The 22,842-nt window shown below is 36.7% G+C and overlaps 1 protein-coding gene across 1 annotated transcript in view; it reads left to right on the forward strand.

The window, feature by feature from the left end:
• LOC150090590 (protein arginine N-methyltransferase 9-like) overlaps positions 1–22,842 on the forward strand; it is an 89,265-nt gene that overhangs the window by 21,112 nt on the left and 45,311 nt on the right. Inside the window, exons 3-4 of the mRNA XM_090386580.1 lie at positions 15,423–15,549; positions 22,138–22,374. Of these exons, the coding sequence (XP_090242706.1) occupies positions 15,423–15,549; positions 22,138–22,374 (364 nt within the window). The remainder of the gene's footprint in view (positions 1–15,422; positions 15,550–22,137; positions 22,375–22,842) is intronic.

Genomic DNA, 22,842 nt, shown 5'->3' on the forward strand with positions numbered 1-22,842 from the left:
GCACCTAACTCCACTTTTCCCATAGGGCGTGTTGTTTATATTGCATGATTTTGCATTGCACGAGGGTTTCTAGGAACACAACTATCGTGCTATACGAGGACAGACTGTACTAGGAACCATGATGTTGAGATTGTTGTAGCGATTCCCAAGAACGAAATGTCATGGTTCACAACTTCTCAATGCCCAGTGGTTGCATGTCAGTTTTTTTAAAATGCTATTCCTTTCCTTTTGTGAACCAAGGCTCTGTGGTTCCTAGTGAGGTAGGGCCACCCCATGAACAAAATTCATGTTATATGTGTATTCTTGTTTGTGAATTTATGTTTAGTTTGCATTTAGTTTTTGGTTCAGTTTTAGATCAAGTTTAGCATTTAATACAAAAATTTTCCTTAGTTGGTGATTTCTAGATAACTGGCAAGGGAGTCAAAAATTGCCTTTACAAGTGATAAAATTGTTCCATTGTTGTTATCAATATTTATAAATGATATTGATGAAGGTATATCAGGTTTAATGTCCAGTTTTCAGATGATACAAAGGTTGGCAGGATTGTTAATGAATGACAGTATGCTGCTTTAACAGGATCTAGTAAAGGTTGGCAGATGGGCTGAGAGGTGGCAACTGAAGTTTAACATTGACAAATACAGTGTACTGCATATTGTTAGCAGTAACCCCAGAGTAACTTATCAACTGTGTGGTACTACACCCAGGGTAGTGGAAAATAAAAAATACCTGGGGTTAATTGTTCAGTCAAGATTAATTGTTCTAAGAAGTTTTCAGAGCAGTGCAGACAGGATGTCAGAGCAGCTCATTTTATTTTACAAATTTTTGTACTCTTCGAATGACTATAGCTGGCAGGGGAGACAGGATAGTCTTAGTACAAAGGGTACTAGGAAAGTTTTGCGATATGACACAACAATGAATCACAGGAAGCTGCTTGTTGCTGCATGTTGAGACATGTTCATACGTGCATAGTAGCCGCCGCGCCAAGTCGATGGGCTCAGTTATTCATTAGTAGTGAGAGTGTAAAGTGCTTGCGATGGCATCGTGGTCACGAAATGAGATACGGACAGTTTTGCGGTATAATTTCGTGCGTGGTTTAACCATAGACCAGTGCTTAGAAGAAATGACTCTTGCACTAGATGATGATTGTCCACATCGTACAACGATATTCAGGTGGTATAGAGAATTCCAAAGGGGAAATTTCACTCTGGAGGATTCTGAGAGGCCAGGAAGGCCACGAACATCAGTTACGGAGGAAAACGTTACTGCTGTGAGGAAAATGCTTGACGAAAACAGGCGAGTGACCTACCAACAGATAGAGGATACTTTGGGCCTAAATGCACCAGCAATTCGTTCGATTCTGCAAGATCATTTGCACGTGAAGAAACTTTGTTCTCTCTGGGTGCCGCATCAACTGACTGAAGAGCAGATGACACGACGTGTGACTTGGTGCCGGGAGATGTTAAAAAAGTTTGATAAGGGACAATCTCGGTATGTGAACAACATCGTGACAGGTGACGAGACTTGGCTGTACTATTACGATCTGCCGACCAAGGCTCAAAACAAAGTTTGGGTCTTTGATGATGACGACACACCCGTAATTGTCAGAAAATCCCGATCTGTAAAGAAGAAAATGATAGCTGTATTTTTCAAATTGAGTGGAATTGTGGAACGTGTCGTTTTGGACACACAGAAGACAGTCACAGCTAAGTGGTATACTGAACAATACCTGCCTAAAGTCATTGGATCTATGAAGAACCTGCGGCCAAAGTCAAGAATGGACAACTGGTACCTCCATCACGATAATGCTCCAGCTCACCGCGCCAAAGCCTGCACCGAATATTTGACCACGACAGGACTGAAACTTCTCGAGCACCCTCCCTACACACCAGACCTTGCTCCCTGCGACTTTGCACTGTTCCCGCATGTGAAAATGAAGCTAAAAGGGAGGCGGTTTCCCAGTGATGAGGACCTTCTACGGGCTTGGGACAACGAGTGTGCTTTACTCCCTAGTGAAACTTGTTACCGGAACTTGTGAAACTTGTTAAATTTATACCGGATGTCACATTCGCAACCAGCAAAGCGGTCAACAAGTGGTTCTCAATCAGCATGGAAACATCCTTTCTGGTCACTGGACATGGATCTCTCAACCAGAAACTCCACCAACTAGGTCTGCTAAATACTGACCTCTGTTTCTGTGGGTCTGTCGAGAGTTGGGAACATCTACTATTTGAATGCACTATCTATGAGGACCATAGACAACAACTCCAGGCAGCAATTTTGGGATTTTCTCCTGACCAAGTAGAACTCCTTGTCCATTCCAAAAGGAACTTAGGTGCACTACAGCACTTTGCGGCAGACGTATTCAAGCGTAGGAGGAGGATCATCCTAGAAGCTTCTGCAATTCAATAACTAGTTATTTATTTTTATTATTTTTTTTTTTACTCTCTCTCTCTTCTTCTCATAATCAGCTAGCACTAGTAGCCCTAGCACTCTCCTGATAGCCTTTTCCTATCCACCCCGTGTGGGATAATTTGAAAAAAAAAAAAAAAAACCCTCTTTCTTTTCTTTCTTATTTATTTGTTATTTTTTTCCCCTTTAACATCATTCTGCTTGCTGACATCCTGGCTCTATTCCTTTCCTTGACCAGGTTGTGGGATTTAAATCTTTTTTTTTTTTTTTTTTTTTTTTTTCGCGTTCTGACCTGGGCTGGGGCTCCCCAGACCAGGAAAGCTCCTCTCTCACACTAATTTTTTTTATTTATTTTTTTTTATTATTATTATTATTTATTTATTTATTTGTTTGCGTTGTTGTCCTAGCTATCCATCCTGGACTGGGACTTTCCTGGGCCGGAACAGTCCTTCTCCTCTTTACTCCTTCCCTCTCTTCATCTTATACAAGTTTTTCTTTCTTCTTTTAACATCATTCTGCTTGCTGACATCCTGGCTCTATTCCTTTCCTTGACCAGGTTGTGGGATTTAAATCTTTTTTCCAGGAAAGCTCCTCTCTCACACTAATTTTTTTTATTTTTTTTATTTTTTATTATTTTTTTATTATTATTTATTTATTTATTTATTTGTTTGCGTTGTTGTTCTAGCTATCCATCCTGGACTGGGACTTTCCTGGGCCGGAACAGTCCTTCTCCTCTTTACTCCTTCCCTCTCTTCATCTTATACAAGTTTTTCTTTCTTCCCTGGGAACTCTTCCCCAGGGAGGAGGGCGTGCAGATAGTAGGGGAGGCCTTGCCCTTCTTCTGCTAGGGACGAGTACCTGGAGGAATCGTCCAGGTGCTCACTCCTTCCAGGTAGCCAATAGGCCAAAACACAACATCACGCTACAGAACACACACACACATAAGCTCACAAACACAGTTTTTCTTTCCTATCACTTTCTCCCGTGCGGGATGAAAAGCTTTTTTTTTTTTTTTTTCTTTTTCCCTCTCTCCCCTTCCTTTTCATCTATCTTCATCCAATCTGGGATATTCCTGTGTGGATTCGGTTTGGAAAAAAAAAAAAAAATATATTATTTATTTTTATAAGACACACACCGGCCTTACTCTTACAGAGTCTATAAAAACTGAACAGAGCAACGAGGCGGAGATGAACTTCTGTTCTAGGAGCCGCCCATACAAAAACACAAAAATAAAATAAAAAATAGTGAAACTTGGCAGAACTGGTTTAAAGATTGGTTTCGGAGGATGGAGAGGTGTATTGAATGTAGAGGAAATTACTTTGAGAAAATTAAATAAACAAAGCTGTATTGCAAAACTTTCCTAGTACCCTTTGTGCATATATATAGTAACTCTTCATTGGTACTTTCCAAAACACATTTCAAATATAAAAACTTGCAGACAGTCTTAGAATAAATCTGGTTATAATTTCTCTGTAACAAGCTAGTTACAGCTAACCAGTTTACCACAGGGTTGGTAACAATTTTATATATTTCATGATCTTCCTTTTATACTTAATCTATATTATTGCTTGTGTTTTGTTTTAAATTTATATGTTAAATAGTTAAACTTTGTGTTATGTAGAGCTTCCTTTGTTTAATATCAGAAAGCAATTAATAAAATTTAAAAATTTAGAAAGTTGCATCAATATTATTTCTGAAATAGTGAATAAATTTAGCTTAGATTAATGAAAACCAAATTAATAATATTTGAACATTATTAACCAAAATGCAACAAATTTTAACAAAATTATTGTAATAGTTGAAACGCTACCAAAAGGAGCAGGAAAGGAAGTATTAAAACAAAAAGAAAATTAAAAGAGCAGAACTGCATTAAAACCCAAGACTTAAGGAATCACACAGTATAACAGTTTATCAAATTAAAAAAATCTTACCACCTTGACGCTTAATGTTACTTTTGAGACTTTCATTCAGGGAATGATAATGGGGATTGTGGGATAACAGTTATATGCTGAGTGGTCAGTTTATTAGGTTGACCCTCATCATCCAAAAAATCAACCATTCCATGAGAAACAGTGCTATATGTCTGTCCCAGACTGTATAAAGCAGGTAGTGAGATGTGGAGAAATAGTGTGTGTGCACACGTGCATACATGATATTCAGTAAATGAATGGACCAATAGTGCAGTCATGTTTGATATGATTGTTGGCACCAAACATGCCCATGCAAGTTTTACAGCCTCTACCATCCTGCTGGGATGTTTGTGCACACATACAACAGTCTAGAGAGTATCGAGAATGGCTCAACAATCAAGCCAGCCAGTGGCAGTCGTCTGGTCACAGATAGCTTGTTGTGAAAAGCTGATGGAGTGTAAAAGAGAATTGTATGGTTTAAGGGATGAGTCAAATGATAGTGCAGCACTATAGTAACGTTTGAAGGGGTATATCAAAATAAACAAATACATTAGAATCTGTCCTGGATGGGTATAGTAGCAGATGACCTTACTAGGTTCCACCCCTTGTCAGCTAAAAACAAGCAGCTACAAGAACAGTAATCACAGGAACATCAGCACTGGATTTTTTTTTATGTAGACCCCAAACACGAGAGGTATTAGAACCTATAATACTTAGTACCGTGCTTGGGTTGGAGGTTGAGAAGACGAAAGAAGATATTTGTTGACATTGGACTTGAACTTCTGTAGACTGTAATTTTCAGGAAATAGGTATGAAGGAAGGTTGTTCCAGAAAACGGCAGTTGAATGAATAAACGAGGAAGATGAACAGTTGGTTCTGTGAGTTTGAAGTTGGACAGTAAATGGATGTTGGCTCGTGGCGGAATGTGTTCGGACTATTTTGAAAGAGAGAGCGGGAATTATAGAAGCCAATTCAGAAGAACAGTGCCCATGGAAATATCTGTAGAAGAGGCATGCAGCAGAAACAGTACGCCTATGAGAAAGCGAGTGGAGAGACTCTGTTAGAGATGAATCCTTAATTAACCTAACTGCCCTCTTCTGAATGGAATCAAGAAGCCTGAGAGAGGTCTTGGGGGCGCCACCCCAGATGTGGGAACAATATTCCATGGTAGGGTGGATTTGCAATTTGTACAGAGTGAGCAGCTGTTTGGAAGAAATGTAACACCGAGAGCGAAAGAGAAAACAGAGTTTTTTAGATGCAGTGGAAGCAATATTTGTAATGTGCTTGTGCCAAGAGAGATTAGAAGTCAGGGTAATCCCTACAAGAGATATATCATTTTGCCTAGAAATCGGAGTGTCACCAAAGATAAGCATAGGAGTAGAAGAATTCTTTTTTGCGAGATATAAGACAAGGCTGAGTTTTAGAAGAATTGAAATCAACTAAGTTGTCTTTGCCCCACTGGAGATCGGAATTTAAGGGATTGGTAGCAGATTTTCAAGAAGTTGAAGCTGATTGAGCAGGGCAAGGTTTCTCAAAATAGAAAGTGGAATGCAAAGTACTGTCATCGGCAAAACTATGGATAGGATTTCAGTCAATGGAAGATGGTCATTAATATACAAGAGAAAAAGAGTGGGTGAAAGAACTGAACCCTGGGGGACACTGGCATTAGTGGAGAAGTTACAAGACAGAGCCATCTACCATCACCCTCAGTGAGCGAACAGAGAGAAAACTGCTGATAACCAATTGCAAAAAACAGTGGAAAATCATAAGATGGAAGCTCTTGTTTAGAAGTCCTTTATGCCAAACACGATTGAATGGAATCAAGAAGCCTGAGAGAGGTCTTGGGGGCGCCACCCCAGATGTGGTGAAACACGAGCAATTACTTGTGTTTCACCAAACTTTTCCATTGAATTAGTCCTTTGTAAAATAATAAGAGAGTTTGCCTCAATATAATATGTAGAACACTTCCCTATGATATTCTCCAAAAATTAAAATGAAAAAATCGAAAAACTTACATTAGAGTAAGAAATAATTAAAAGTCAATTTAATAAATTAAATCAATTTAACACAATTAAATTATTAAAAAGAATCTAACGAAAATATTCAAAATGATTTTTGAATTAGAGCTCTGATTCATACTAGAAAGGAAAGAAAATCGTTTTGAATATTTTCATTAGATTCTTTTTAATATTTTTTAGTTAGATTCTTTTTAATATTTTCGTTAGATTCATTTTAATATTTTAATTGCGTTAAATTGATTTTTAATTGTGTTAAATTGATTTTTAATTATTTTTACTCTAATATAAGTTTTTCGTTTTAATTTCTGGAGATTATCATACAGAAGTGTTCTACGTATTATATTGAGATAAACTCCTCTTATTATTTTACAAATATTAATATCAACGTAGAACGTATTGAGCATTATAGCTCTGATTCATGCTATTGAATTAGTCCATAAATGGGTAACACAAGCCAGAATATCACCATTGGATCGACACTGACGGAATCCATACTGCCGATCGTCGATCAGACGGAAGGTTTCTAGGTAGTTTAAGAGTTGGCGGTTAATTGATTTCTAAATTACTTTAGAAAGATTAGAAGTAATTGCAATGGGACGATAATTGGATGGGAGGGATTTGTCACCCTTTTTAGGAACTGGCTGGATATGAACAAATTTCCAAGCAAAAGGAAAAACACCTTTGGAATAAGAAAGTGAAAAAAGGCGGCAAAGAACAGGAGTAACTTCAGTAGCACAGGTTTTGAGAACAAGTGGAAAATACCATCGGGACCTGGAGCTTTCTGAGCATTAAGATTTGTCAAAATCCTTCTGACATCCTTTTGACGGAAGACCCCAGAAGGCATTAAATGGAGCGTGTTGGGAATGGAGGAAAGTGTTTTACCATGATCACTAATGCATGAGTTGTAAGAAAAATGGGATGCTAGCAGGTCAGCTTTATCCTTGGCTGAAGTGAAAACAGAACCACCTGGTTTGGACAGAGGTGGGAGCAGAGATGTGCAAAAGTTGTGGCCAATAGCTTTGGCAAGCAACCAGAATGCTCGGCTACCATTAGGGCAAGAAGCAAGTTTTCTACTCTTAGCCTGTTCAAACTCTTGTTTGGCTGATTAATAACTGCTTTACAATTGTTGCAAGCTTTGGTGTAGGCAGAAAATGAAACCGAAGAATTAGAAACAAGCCAATTACGATATGCAACGTTCTTCTCTTGAACAGCCTTAGCACATATTGGAAAATCAAGGTTTAGATAAAGGATGAGATTTTAAAGTGGATTGTGGGATAAACGATTCCATTCCTGCAAGAATAATTTCACTGACACGATCTGAGCAAACGTTGACATCAGAAGTTTTGAAACAGTAATCCGACGCCGACCGGGCTAGCCGAGTGGGTAAAGTACCTGCCCGGCAACCCAAAGGTCGCGGGTTCGATTCCCGCCTCGGGCTTGGATCAAAGTACTGCAAAAACCTTGGGAGGTGCAATATGGCCACAGAAGCCGATGCGCCAACAACTACCAAATCAAAAAAAAAAAAAAAAAGTAATCCGACCAAGAAAAAGAAGAGAAGAAATCTCGCGGGTAATCCCATTTTGCATTCTTGTAATGCCAAACAATATGAGGTTGGGAATAGCAATGAGATAAAAGTTCCATTGGAGAAGAGACAATCACCAAGTTGTGATCTGAAGTGCCTAAAGGACCTCTCACTTCGACCGTGTACTTAGAAGGGTTGTTAGTGAGATAAAGATCAAGCCTGTTGGCTGTATGGTTAAGATTGTCCGGTATTCTTGTAGGTAAATGAACAATCTGTGCAAGGTCATTAGTAATTGCAAAAGCCTCAGTATCTCGACCAGCTGGGTTGGTGTGACTAGAAAACGGAAGCCTGCTGGAGTTGTGAACATTAAAATCACCAAGGAAAATTACCTCACTGTTAGGAAAGTTGGACTGGAGGAAGTCAAGTTGAAAGAGAGGAAGTCAATGAGTTCCAAGTGATTAGTGGAGTTGAGAGAAGGGTAGAGAAAACAGATGAATTTGACCGAATGAGGTAGAGAGATTTTAAGCCAGAGAATATCGAAAATACGAGATTCCAAATTACCAAGTCTCTGACAGGGAATATCGAAACGGATGTATGCACAAGTACCAACTTTGAACCGAAAGGAATCATACAGCGAATAATTTGGGCAACTGAGATGAGCATTGGTTGAATCAACCGATAACTGAGATTCTATCAGAAAAAGTACATGTTGTTTGGCAGACTGCAAGTTAAAATGGACATTGTTGAGATTAGAATTGAGACCACGTATATTTGTGAAATGAATTAGGAAGTATTTGGGAGGTTTAGATCTTTTCGCAGATAAGCTTGATCTATTAGTTTGACAATTCATGGTGTATTCAATGGTAAGAAAAAGTGGGGGGGGACATGCTGTATGAAGTAACGAAATTTTTGGATATGGCGTACACATGGTAAGAATATACCTAGATCCTTGACATGACATGGCATCGACAATGCCCCCCTGCATACACACTACTTGGACTCCCTTCAGTCACTATCTGGCAGAGTAGAGTAGAGGTGGCAAGATTATACACTGGCTAATCCGGAAGCCTCCTAGAGAGTTGCCAATAGGTTCGATCTGGTGTACTAACTAGTGGCTGGCCTGAAAACACCGTTTTAGAAGCTGTGCCCTCGAAATGTAAGGAATACAGTCAGTCCTCGTATAATTCGTGTTTACACTACACGAATTCGATCATAGATGATTCATAAATAGGGGAACGATATCTTATATAACACGAACCGAATTCGCCTTTGTGTCTACAAGAAATGGCAGTCGAACGCGGAATCACCCCAACTGAACGCAACACGATAGGAATGAAGAGGAGATTCTGAAAATGTATTTGTTTTTTATATCAGTGAAGGGGAAACACATTTCATCATAATAATGTAAAAACCAACACAGTTCCAGCAATCGGTATTAATCGCAAATGCAGTTAGATCGAGTTTACTACCAGTTTATAACAGATTGTTTTTATTGTTTTATGGTAGTAACCCCTAGAGATGTGCTTTAGTAAAATGTGAGGTGTTAATAGTGTATCTCTGCCTTTACGGTGTTGTTTATTCAGTTGCTACACGCGCGCAGCTTTGTTTATGTGTATCGAGCAGTGCCTCCTCGTTTTGTAACTGTGCCTTATTTCCTAAAAATGAGTAAAATACTTAAAAGGTGTGAAAAGGAAATGTCCTGGTGAAGACACTGCAGATTCACAGAGAAAAACAAAAGCAATATCGATAAACAGAGGCGGACTGGATCAAAAATTCTTAACAGAGAAAATTTGTAGTGACCTCATACTAGCGTTTATGGCCAAAATCACACCGGCCCACTGGGGTTTCCCCGGTAAGGCTTATGGCCAGTCCGCTTCTGTCGATAGAGAAAAAATATGAAATTGAGAAACGCTTTGAGCGAAATGAAAGACCATGTGATATTGCACGTGCTACAGACCTAAATGAGGCAACACCGAGAATTACAAAGAATGCAGAGAAAATAAAAACAACTTTCATAGCAGGAACAACTCAGAGTGTAATTAAAATCCATTATATTAAGACACAAAGAATTGGAAGAGATGGAACGGCCGTCATCTGTTTGGATAGAAAATCAAACAAAAAAGTTTGCTTACGATAGAAGCAAAAGCATTAGCAACATTTTATTACGTAATAGTCGTAATAAAATACTTACATATTACTTAAAATACTTAAGTAATTAAAATGCTTACGTATTTTATTAAGTATAATAATAAATAATCGTAATAAAATACTTACATATTTTATTATGATTATTTATTGTGTTTGGTAATGTTTTGGTTACAAATGTGTGTTCAATCTTGGATGGTTGGCACCTAACCCTATTTTTCCCATAGGGCCTGTTTATGCACGATTTTGCATTGCACGAGGATTTCTAGGAACACCACTATCGTGCTATACGAGGACTGACTGTATTGGATCTTGCCACGATGTTCATCATAACCTCAAAAGTCATCAATCATACTGCATGATGGAAGAGATGGGGAAGGGTTGACCGGAACTTAGCTCTGGAGACTAAACATGGGTTTCACCACTTCAAGCCTCCAATAAGCAAAGTGGTGGTATTGCACCAGTTGATGAGAGTCATCTACCACCTAGTAAATTTGAGGAGTAGGAAAAAAGGTCACCTGTTTGATGAATCCTTGGTTCCATTTGTTTCATCGGACAGCAGGACTGGAGTGTAGTAACAGCAGCGTGAATCAGTGGGTTCATTCTGCTAGGTGTCAACCCCACATGCTTGTGGTGGAAGTGTTACGATGTGGAGAGTGCTTTTATGACACGCGTTAATCCACTGGCATCAGGGGGACCTAATACCGGTGGACAGTGGCATAGCTACTAGGGTGCAAGAATTAGCAAAACATAAGGGGCCCATATTATAATAGTAGCAAGCCACTACATTTCTTCTTCTTATGTTTGGTAACTGTTGTTGAAATGCTATTTATTAAATTAAATATAATAAAAGACTACATAAGAAATTCTATAAAGCAAACCAAATGAAATGATTTCACTATAAAAACAAAAAAAGCTACCAAAATGGACCTAAAAAGAATTAATTAGCAATTTTGCAAACTTAAAAGGTTAGGAGGATAAATTTTTAAATATGAACCAAATTTATAAAATATCCTATATAATATTATATGTTATAGAATTGCTTATTTTGATGTTCCAACTTTTTAACAGTTTTTTATAGTTTAGATTTGTTGAATATTATTTAAAATGTGCATTATAAATAATACTTCTATTTTTATTATCATGAAATATTAGCATTTCATGATAATAAAAATAGAGAGAGGATCACTTTTTTGGTCTTTGCACAGGAGCTCAATAATCTATGCTGCTGCCGGTAGTAATTATCCATTCCATTATTAATATTTAAAATAACTAAATGCACAAGGCATAATACATTAAGAGTTTAATATCTATATAATATCGGTGTGTAGATACACCATAGACAACTCTTAAGAAACTACAAAGTAGTTGTTGTAGGCATCATTTGCTCTTTCTCATATTGTGCTCTGCCTTCACGACGAGTTGCCATGATATTGCGCTACCTCGAATAAGTAACGCTTCACTAATAGAGAAGACTATTGTTACTTATTCTCAGTGAGTACCACCACCCAGACATGTTTCAAGGCTATTGGCCTATCATCGTGAAGGCAGAGCACAATATGAGAAAGAGCAAATGATGCCTACAACAATTACTTTGTAGTTTCTTAAGAGTTGTCTATGGTGTACCTACACACCGATATTATATAGATATTAAACTCTTAATGTATTATGCCTTGTGCATTTAATTATTTTAAATATTGTCATATACACCTTTTGGCATCTCTCATATTGTGTGATTATCTTCACAACTGGGTCGTCATGTCTGCAATACCAGGGTACCTGCCCACCCACTGATGATAGGCCAATAGCTTGAAACATGTCTGAGTGGTGGTACTCACTGAGAATAAGTAACAATAGTCTTCTCTATTAGTGAAGCGTTACTTATTCGAGGTAGTGCAATATCATGGCAACTCGTCGTGAAGGCAGAGCACAATATGAGAAAGAGCAAATGATGCCTACAACAACTACTTTGTAGTTTCTTAAGAGTTGTCTATGGTGTATCTACACACCGATATTATATAATTATTAATATTGTGCTACCATCTATTTACATGTCATATAAACAATCTGAAAAGCTAAATTGATCTTTATTGATATTTATATTCAATTGTTAATGGCAGGTGGCATTTTTTTTAATCCTCTTTAAGTTGGATGTACTGTCATGAATGGTCAGCATTTGCAATTATGTAGTAGTAGTAGCATTGGCAAATGATGCAAGAAAGCAAACTTATATCAGCCAAAAAAAAAAAAAAACACAGTTCACCCATCTGTACCCTCCAAGAAATTGTCTAGTTCTCCCTTGAATTTATTCAACCCATCCACTCCCACAACAACAGATGGAAGCCTGTTCAATCAACCACCCACTGACTGAAGGCAAACTCCTGCACATCTATTCTGTAATCATACTTCCTCAACTTGAATTTATGCCCCCTCATGTGTGTAGTCTCAGTGCAATACCTTTAACATTCAGCTTAATCAATCCATTCAGACTTTAAACACCTCAATTAGATATACCCACAGGTGCCTAGTCTCGAGATGCTGCAATTTCCAGAACTGAAGTCTAAAATAAAGCCTTCATACCTGTATACAGTACTCAAGATGAGGCCTAACCATGGCCTTATACAAAAGAATAATCACCTCCTTATTCCTGCAAGCAAAGTTTCTGTATTGACAAAACCCCATGAGCTGTTCTGGCAGCATATCTGCACTGCTCAGAGAATTTCATGTCTGACTGCACAATTACCCCCAGGTCTTTTTCATTCTCTACTACCCTGAGTGTAGTACCATGCAGTTGATAAGTTACTCTGGGGTTACAGCTACCCATGTGCAGTACCTTGCATTTGTCAATGTTAAATTTCAGCTGCCATTTCTCAGCCCATTTATCCAATTTTCCTAGATCTTGTTGCAGTAGCTCGCCCTGATAACTGCCGTTAATTTGTTTTCCCGCTATACCGGCTCAATTATTGTACTGCCATCTATTTAAATATCATATATAATCTGTAGAACTAAATCAATGTTTATATTCAGTTTTTAACAATAGGCAGTGTTTTTGTCTGCCTCAAGTCTGAAGTGGAAATTTCTGTGGATGTCACTGTACAAGATTTTGTTTTCCTAATCATCATATAAATTATCTGAAAAACTAAATTGATGTTATGTTTATATTCAGTTGTTAATGGCAGACAGCTTTTTTTTTTTTTTTTTTCAGTACTGAGGTCACAAAGTAACTTGTACTCTGTGTTAGAGTGAAGTGTTTAGATATGCCATCTAGATCTTGTAAAGGGCCTTTCTGATGGCAAAATTGAGAAATTGTTAGACTTTTCTGAAGAAATTGAGATAAAAAAAAAAGTAGAATCTTACAAATAAGATAGTTTCTGACTGTTTATTATGGTGTGACAGTTTTGGTTTCACTAAATGAACAAAGGAGTTTTAGATGTTATTATCAACATGGGACTAAATAAATAAACTCTTATAAAGAAAGACTGTTTTCTACAGCAACATGTTTGAGAGGCAACCAGAAGGAGTAATACTCTTGATCTGATTATCAGCAGTGATTCTTCATATGTTAAGAATCTGCAGATAAAGGAACCACTAGATGGTGGTGATCACAGTGTACTGATGTGGAATTTGCTTAAAGATGTAACTACCATCAGGGGTAAGGGAAGGGTTTTTGCTTTCGTAAAGGTGACTACAGTGGTCTCAGACAGTTTTTAAATTCTCTACAGTGGGATTAACTAATGATGTTACCAATGGTGAATTTGCAATTATGAAAATGTCAGGAACTTAATCTTGGAGGGTACTAGGCTTTTCATACCAATAAGAAATACTGTTCACGGTTTAGGCCTATGGATGTCAGATGAATTAATGAGGCTCGTTGCAGAGAAGAAAAATCCGTGAGATGCATATAAATTATCAGGCTGCACAGAAGCCTATGGCAGATATAAGCTACTCTGTAATCAAGTCACAAAGGAAGTAAGGCAGGCGAAGGCAGATTACGAGAAATTTTTGGCAGAGGATGCAAAGAGTTCTTTACTTATGTAAAACTCTAGAAGGAAAGGTATGGATCAGCTTGGTCCACTTAACATAGATGGTGTGACTATTGATGATTGTGCTCAGGTAGTTGAATGAGCATTTTGCATATACATTCACACGTGAGGAACTATTCAAGGAGGGGAATGCCAGAAGATTATCAGACTCTAACAGGGAGCTAAGTGATTTTGTAATAACTGAGAGCAAAGTAGAGGAGAAATTGTTGAAGTTAAACCTAAGGAAGGCATCTGAGGTGGATGGGATCTATCCAGTTATATTAAAGGAGGCAGCAGAGGAAGTAAGCAAACCCTTAGCCATAATTATGAAAACTTCCTTGGACTCGGGGGAGGCCCCCATGGACTGGAGATGTGAAAATGTGTCCCCAATTCACAAAGAGAGATCACAGGGTGACACAGGTAATTACGGACCTGTTAGTCTAACTTCTGTTCCACGAAAAATAATGGAGTCACTGGTTAAGGAAGCGATGCAGAATCATCTAGACAAGACTGCAGTAATAGTTCAGACACAGCATGGGTTTGTTAAGGCCATACTCACCTCACTCATCTATTTTTGCTCACAGGAAATGATCCTCCTCAGTGCATGCACTGTTTGCAACCATTATCAGTAAAGCACATACTGATTGATTGTAGCTTGTTCAACACTGCCCGACAGTCTACTTTCAGCTCCACCTCAAACCTTATGTCACTCAACAGCATAATAGGCAGTGACGTAGAACTCTCTGAATTTTTCACTTACTTGAAATGAATTAAAATGTGTAATCGATTCTGATTGCTTCAAGAGCAGTTATCACATGTACCCACACTTACTTTGATAGGTGCAATATGGCCTATGTAGCCCTTGCACCAGAAAAGCCAACAACAATAACAACCACTGTCACATACTTGTTGTAAAAGTCGATTTTTGATGTCGTAGTGTGAATGTTTTAATTCATTGTTGCACTGTTAATCAATTACTTCCATCCGTAGAGTTTCCAGCTCGAAGAAGGGAAAGAGTGTTGGGATTCAGGGAAGTACAGCTAGTCCAGTAGTAGATTTCTCGTGCCTAGTGCAGCTAGTGAATGATTTCCCACTGATGTAGGCAGTAGTATAAAAATCATCTAACAGGTCGCAAAAAATAATGTGGTGGGTCGTCAGTTGGCCAGGCCTGCTCTAAGTCTTTGATTTTTAAGCATTCTGTTCTTTTAATTTTCTTTTTATTGTTTTTTTAATATGCCTTTGCTTTTCATGTTCCATTTGTTGATAGATTTCTAATTATTAGAGTAATTTAGTTGAAATGTGTTGCCTTTTGGATTCTAATCTTCAAATATTAAAGTTTTTAATTTATGTAAAATTTATTTAGATATATAACTAAGTGCAGCCTTCTTTTTTTAAGGAAATCATGTAGAAGAATTAGAAAAGGCTGAGAAATGGGACGATTTATTTCATTGTTACGAGCGTGCCTTGAGAATATTTCCTGACTGTGTAAATATTCTTTATGATTTAGGAATTCTTTTATATAGGTTTGTTTTCATATTAATATTTTTAACTGTTGATGTTATGAAAATTGTTGATGTTATGAAATTTTTGATGTTGTTGTTATGAATAGGAAGTTTTTATGGCTCCAACTAATAGAGAAGTTTTTCTTAAATTTTTGCCTTTTTATTGACTTTAATTGGTATATTAATTTATTTTCGAGAAGTAGCTTTATATTCCTTGTTACGATACTTAGTTTATTTTGAATTTAGATAGAGATTTTGTAGGTTATTACTTAGTATCGGTAAAACTTGTACCATTCGAAACTTGCCGCCGTTGTTGTAATATATTAGAATGTTATGGAACAGTTTAACATATATCTTGAACTTGATAGTGTAAGGTATAATGTAAGACTAGATTGCGTAATACGTAGCAGTGTATTAGGAATCTGTTAGCTTAGTATAGTATTGGCAATTAATCAATTAATTTATAAATCTTATTAATTTTTTTGTTAATTAAATTGTATTTTAATTGAAATCGTGCCCCAAACTCCAACGCATCACAGACTAAAAAATTGTACAAAATGTGACATGTTTGCTTATATTTCTAGAACAGGACATGATCTAGCCATGGAGGATGTCTTTGCATGTGCAGAGAATGTGAAGAAATTGGCACCAACTCAGCATTCTGATGGGCATCTATGTGAATTTGAAGAGCCATGTAGATGCCCTCAAAGGAATTAAATTGGGGGCCAATCAGTCTCTCAGCTGCCCAACTCAATGCCAGAGCTCACTCTTATGCACCAGGCAACACAGCGGCAATCTTGAGGGCAGATTCCTCTGGTCCCACAGGAGCTAGTTGTTGTTGTGATTCAGTTGTCAGGAAAATAGAAAATATATTGTGCAAAAAGGATTGGTGAAATAGGACCAGGGGTATGTCTGCCATGGAGAAAAGTTGATGACGTAGAACAGATATAATCTTTTAGGAGCACAAAAGGTGATACCATTGTACACGTTGGCACTAATGACATTAAGTATAGGAGATCTGCTGATTTACTTAACAAGTACAGGTCAATATTGAAAAAAAGTCATGAGTTAGGGTTAAATTTGAAAGTATCTGCAATCCTGCCCAAACACGATAGAAGGGAGTATATGATGAGAGCCTTGTCAATCTGTTCGGCCCTGGAGAGATTGCGCAAGACTCACAGGGTAGAATTTTTTTCATCGTGATCTGTGCTTGTTGACAGGAAAGATTGCTTCTACAGAGATGGGATACACTTAAATAGAAAGGTTGCAAGAATATTTGCTGATGCTATCGAGGCAATGTTAGGTGGATGAGAAAACTGATAGCTTGGAGGGATTCACAGGCAAATAGATTAACAAAAGCCGCAGGCAGAGATGGAAATGATTCTTGCACTGCTTCTATTGGAATGAGCCTGAAAAGCAAGTTTCTGGGGATTTCAGGAGCTGATGGGAGTCATGAAACAAGTAAATATATGGGATGTGTTAGAGTAACTAAGAGTAAGAACAGGTGCATGTATACTTGCATGTACACCAATGCTACTAGTATTTGAAATAAATTTGATGAATTCTTGGAATACCAGAGACATGGTGTCACACAGATATAAGGAATGCAAATAGGAATTTTGGGAGTATAATGTGTAAAGACAGGATAGGAAGGGAAGGAGGGTTATGCTGTTAGTTAAGAAACACACAAAATCTAAGGAAGTGCATTCAGTTGACATAGGTGGACAGTGTAGTGTTGAATCAGTTTGGTGTGACAAGCACTGGGAAAGCAAAAATGAGAGTAGGAGTTTGCTATAGGTCTAATGACTCTGGTGAGTACAGTGAACAATTATACAGAGAAATAGAGTGGGCCAGTAAATCTGAGTGTCTTATAATGGGGGATTTTAACTTCCCAGATATTGACTGGAACTTGTGAGTTGGTCACTCGCACACTAGCAAAGCTTTTGTGTATTTATTGGATGATGTTTTCTTCAGCAGTATGTTAGAGAGGCAACCAAAGGAAGTAACACTCTTGATCTGATTATCAGCAGTGATTATTCATGCATTAAGAATTTACAGATGAAGGAACCACTAGGTGGCAATGATCACAGTGTACTCTGTGGGATTTATTTAAAGATGTAACTACCATTAGGGGTAAAGGGAAGGGTTTTTGCTTTCTTAAGGGTGACTACAGTGGTCGCAGAGATTTTTTAAATTTTATGCAGTGGGACCAACTGATGATGTTACCAACAGCAAATCTACATGGGAATCATTGAAGGAAGTAATCTTGGAAGCCACTAGGCTTTTTGTTCCAACTAAGAAATACTATTCTAGGTTTAGGCCCAAATGGATGTTACATGAACTAATGAGACTCCTGGTAGAGAAGAAAAATGCACGGGATGCTTATAAATTAACAGCGACACGGAAGCCTATGTAAGATATAAGCTAATCTGTAATCAAGTCACAAAGGACAATAGGCAAGCGAAGGCAGATTTTGAAAAAATCTTTGGCAAAGGATGAAAGAAAACAGCAAAGAGTTCTTTACTTATATAAACTCTAAAAGGAATGAGATGAATCAGATTCGTCCACTTGATATTAATGGTTTGACTATAGATGATCATTCTCAGATAGCTGCCAAACTAAATGAGTATTTTGCATCTACATTCACACACGAGGAGTTATTCAAGGAGGAGAGGGCCAGATGTTTATCAAACTCTAACAGGGAATTAAAGGATTTTGTAATAGAAGGGCAACAAGACTTGTGAGGGGAACAAAGGGGTGCTCTTACAGAGAAAGGCTTAAGTTGTGCAAATTGCAGCATCTGGGGAGTAGTCACCTGCGAGGCAATCTGATTGAAGTGTATAAAGCCTTGAATGGATGAGAAAGTTTTTTTTTTTTTTTTTTTTGGGTGATGCTATATAAGCTTGCATCATTGCTCTGCTAATGCTAATATGCTAAATCGTGATGTTAATAAACCCATTTTGCCATTGATATTTGATATTATATAGCAAGATTAAAAGGAATACTTTAATAAAAGTTTGTTTGCTCATTGAGTATGATTTTAAAAATAAACTGTTAGTTTGAACTCTCATTCATTTATGAACATACTTAAAAAAACTTATACACATTTCTTCTGGAACTTACTCCCAAAAATCTTCAATAAGATAGGGAAAAAGAATATGAGAACAAATTACAAAGAGAGAATGTTGAAACTTCCATTTTTCTCTCTTTGTATTTCAGAGACATAGTGACACGTGTCCCTATGTCTTCCTGCATTACAGAACTCTATATGTACAATATGTAATGGATGCTAGAATATTATAAACCCTGGCCCAAATCCATGTTCCAGGGATATGGTAATCAGATTGTCACAGTTTCTGTGTCCATCTAGGCTAAATGGCCAGTTGTGGAACACAAATGATAACCCAACACTATGCTACAGCACATATACACCACTTCATTGGTTGGTAGATGTCACAGGTGCTATTATTAGGCAGGAAAGAGCACAGTTGACTGTAATGTGGCTTTGTAAATTTTTAGTTTAGCAACAATTTCCTGTCTGTATTTCTTGTTGTCTACCACTTTGTGGAGGTCTCCATAAATCTCCTGAAGTGAGTCAGCACATACTTAAGTAGGACTCTTGGTGAGTGCTAGCTAACTATGGTTTTCTAAAAGCTGTTCTGACGATTGGAGATTAGACTGAAGAATTTGCTGATGGCATGGATCCCAGAAATTTGGCTCTGCTGTTTTACCCTTAATTATGAATAATAGTCTTCTTTCTCTTATTTAGGACTGCAACCTGTGCAGTTAAACTGTATCTTTTAATTTAATGTGGAAATTGACAAAATCCAGGTTGATTGACCAGATCATCATCTGTTCTGACATGTGAATCCACCTGACCTATAATACAGATTTTTTCTTTAATAACTTTTTGTTCCTTCATCATCTAATGAAAAAAAATTATGTTAGACTTTTAAAAAAGTATAAAGTAAATTAGCTATGTTTTTGGTTCTTTTTTTACAAAGCAAAAAGGTACAAAAAAACAATTTACAAAATACAGGAAAACCTCTTTAATATAGTATTGTTTTATACAGAGTTTTTATTATACAAAGTAGATCTTATTCCTCTTCGAAAGGAATAGGCATTCTCATGTTAAAAAATTTGTTTAATACAAAATTTAGTTAATATATATTACCAAGTTAATGTTGTGCCATGGATAGTATAACCATACTTTTCAGTCAGTTAGTACAAAATATGTCATTTGCACTGCAATACCTTGTTGGCCGGGTCATTTTTTCATTTCAGTAGAGGGGCTAGTCAGATACATCATTTTAATGTGAAATATGATGGGAGCTAAATCATGAGTGGTATAATTCATGCTACAGCTGTGGGCACTGCTGGCATATAAAATAAAATAAATTTTCTGTGTATTCTCCAGGACGACCACATATGATCAGAGAAATTCCCACAAAATAGAGAAAATATAAGAACATTATTGCATTTATTTTGTAGTTGCGCATGCACAAACCTCAGTTATTTAACAGCATGTACTTCAAACCTCTACTTATTTTGTGCAAGTGAAATAAACATTTGGTTTGTATCAAAAGTGAAAATTACCACTGTTCAACATAGATACAAATCAAAAATAAAATAATTTGTACTTTGGTACCAAATTCCAAGTCATTGAAGAATTGGAGCACATCTAAACAAAAATTGCAAAGCAATTTGACATTCCTCTACTAATGTAATCAATAGTGTTAAAAATTTGTAAGTAAAATAGAAGGCATAGTGTAGAAAACCTTGATTGCTTTAATTAACAATTACATTTAAAATTCTATTAATGAAGTTCTTGTGCATTCCACTTGATTTTCGTCTTTCAGAATTAAGTTGGTTTCTTTTATTTTTATGAATACAGGCTGGCCTCGATTAATGCAATTAATTCATCCCGTTCGTGCATCGTGCAAATGGGAAAAGCGTTAATCGAATATAATAATCAATAGGAAAAATTATAATTGGTCCTTGACCTTCTGGAATGTCCATAAAGAATTTTAAAAATACCTTTTAAATAACTTTTTAACTGTATACAATGTAAAAGGTAACGAAAATAATTATGGAATTAAATGTTTATTGCATAAAACGGCGGTTCTCAAATTGTGCACCGCGGAATATTTAAAATTTTTGAGGGAAACCACAGTGATACTCGACATCTGTCTGACACCGTGTGAACTATTAGCTTGAGATAGTTCACAGTTCCAACATTTCTTAGTTGTTTGGACTACTAAATGGAACTGTTAGGTATTTCTTTTGGTCTGGGTGCACAGTGAAAAAATTACTGAGACACTAAGGGCACCGTGAACTGAGAAAGTTTGGGAACCTCTAACATAAAATACACAATGAAGAAATGACTGTTGCGGAAATATTTGAACTGTGTTGACTTTGTCTTTTCATCAGTCAACTTCCAATAGCCGACAACAATCTTCTCTGGGCCCTGGCGAAATAAATATCGCAGAGAACCTCAAACCTTTTGTTTGAGGTTCTCTGCGATACGAAAGATTTCATCTAGTTCTTTTACTGTTATCTCCTATGCAGTAACATTTTCATCTGGCTCATTTAAAAATTTGAATTTTTAAATGCAAGTCTGCATTGACTTTATTAGCGGGAGACAAACAAGTAACACATCTTCTTCTGACGGTTGATGGAACACACCGAGGCGGGCAGCAGGCAAACGTTTATTTATTGCCCGTCCGACGCACGGTAAGCTTAACGTGATTCAAATCTTTTTCAACTATCACATAAAGAAAAAAAGATCGCGTTAACTGGAAATTTGCATTGTGTAAAGTGAAAAGTGGTATAATTTTTTCAAATAGCAGTAACTGAAAAACACGTTAATCGAACTTGCGTTATGCGGGGCTGGGCTGTATATTAATTTTAAGCAAAAATGTTGTAAAATTGAAATTTCATACTCCAATTAATAAAAAAAAAGTGCCAAATAGCAAATTAAAGTTTAATTGAAATAAACTATAAAACAAATTAGAATGCAGATTTTGACATGTTCTTTTCATAAATCTTGTTGTTACAAATCTGATTATTACAAAGTAAGAGCAGTTAGGTTCCTTGACTAGGCTATTGAAGATGAAGGAACATACCTGTGCATAAACTACATGTGCGAATGTACAGTAGTTTCTAGATCATTTCTTTTAAATAATACAAGATTTTCAAAATTGAAATTTCATACTCCAATTAATAAAAAAAAAGTGCCAAATAGCAAATTAAAGTTTAATTGAAATAAACTATAAAACAAATTAGAATGCAGATTTTGACATGTTCTTTTCATAAATCTTGTTGTTACAAATCTGATTATTACAAAGTAAGAGCAGTTAGGTTCCTTGACTAGGCTATTGAAGATGAAGGAACATACCTGTGCATAAACTACATGTGCGAATGTACAGTAGTTTCTAGATCATTTCTTTTAAATAATACAAGATTTTCAAAATTGAAATTTCATACTCTAATTAATAATAATAATAATAATAATAATAATAATAAAAACAATAACATAAATAACAAGCTTTACCATATAACATTTGTTTTTACCATTCTCTTTATTAAAGCAAGTTTCTTTAAATATAGGTTTGGATATGTTCGTTATGCCCTTGAATACTTTACTCGAGCCACGTTTCGTAACCCAAATTTTTTACCTGCAAAAATCAGTTTGGAGAACCTGAAAGCCACTCTTGTTGAAAGGTGGCATTTTGCTATGCTGAATGATAAAGAAAGAAACCTGTCTTATCAGAGATCCATAGAACAAGCAATACAGAATGGCTTTGATACTGTTTTAGATATTGGAACTGGAACTGGGATATTCAGGTAACGTTTCTTTTTTCTTTTCTTTTTTTTTTTCTGTGTAATCATTTAGGTACAATTTGATAAGCTAATACAAGCTTTAGTCCCATAGGAGGAAGTCTTGTTTAAATGTTAGTTATGTACAGAAAATATTGATATTCAATACTGGACAAAAAAATACCATTTGGCATTAGCCATAGGATGCTAATAAGATGCAAGGAGATTCAGTTAGGCCAGATGTTTGCCTATTCAACCTTACCAGCCTGTCATCCTCAGCACGCAGGAAGGCAGTTTATTCCATGGTTGACATACTAAACAGAAGTAAATTTCATGAGATCTAATTTTCCTCAGTAGTTGATTAGTATTAGTAGTGGCAAATTATGCAAGAAAGCAAGCTTATACATGAGCCAAAAAAAAAAATAAAAAAAATTCCCAAATTGCCTGTCCATTCCCTGTGATAGTGGAGGAGAAATTGTTGAAGTTAAGCATAAG

This window comes from Mastigoproctus giganteus, chromosome 1, assembly GCF_048544385.1.
Source record: "Mastigoproctus giganteus isolate SK-2022 chromosome 1, ASM4854438v1, whole genome shotgun sequence".
In the NCBI taxonomy this organism is placed as follows: domain Eukaryota; kingdom Metazoa; phylum Arthropoda; class Arachnida; order Uropygi; family Thelyphonidae; genus Mastigoproctus; species Mastigoproctus giganteus.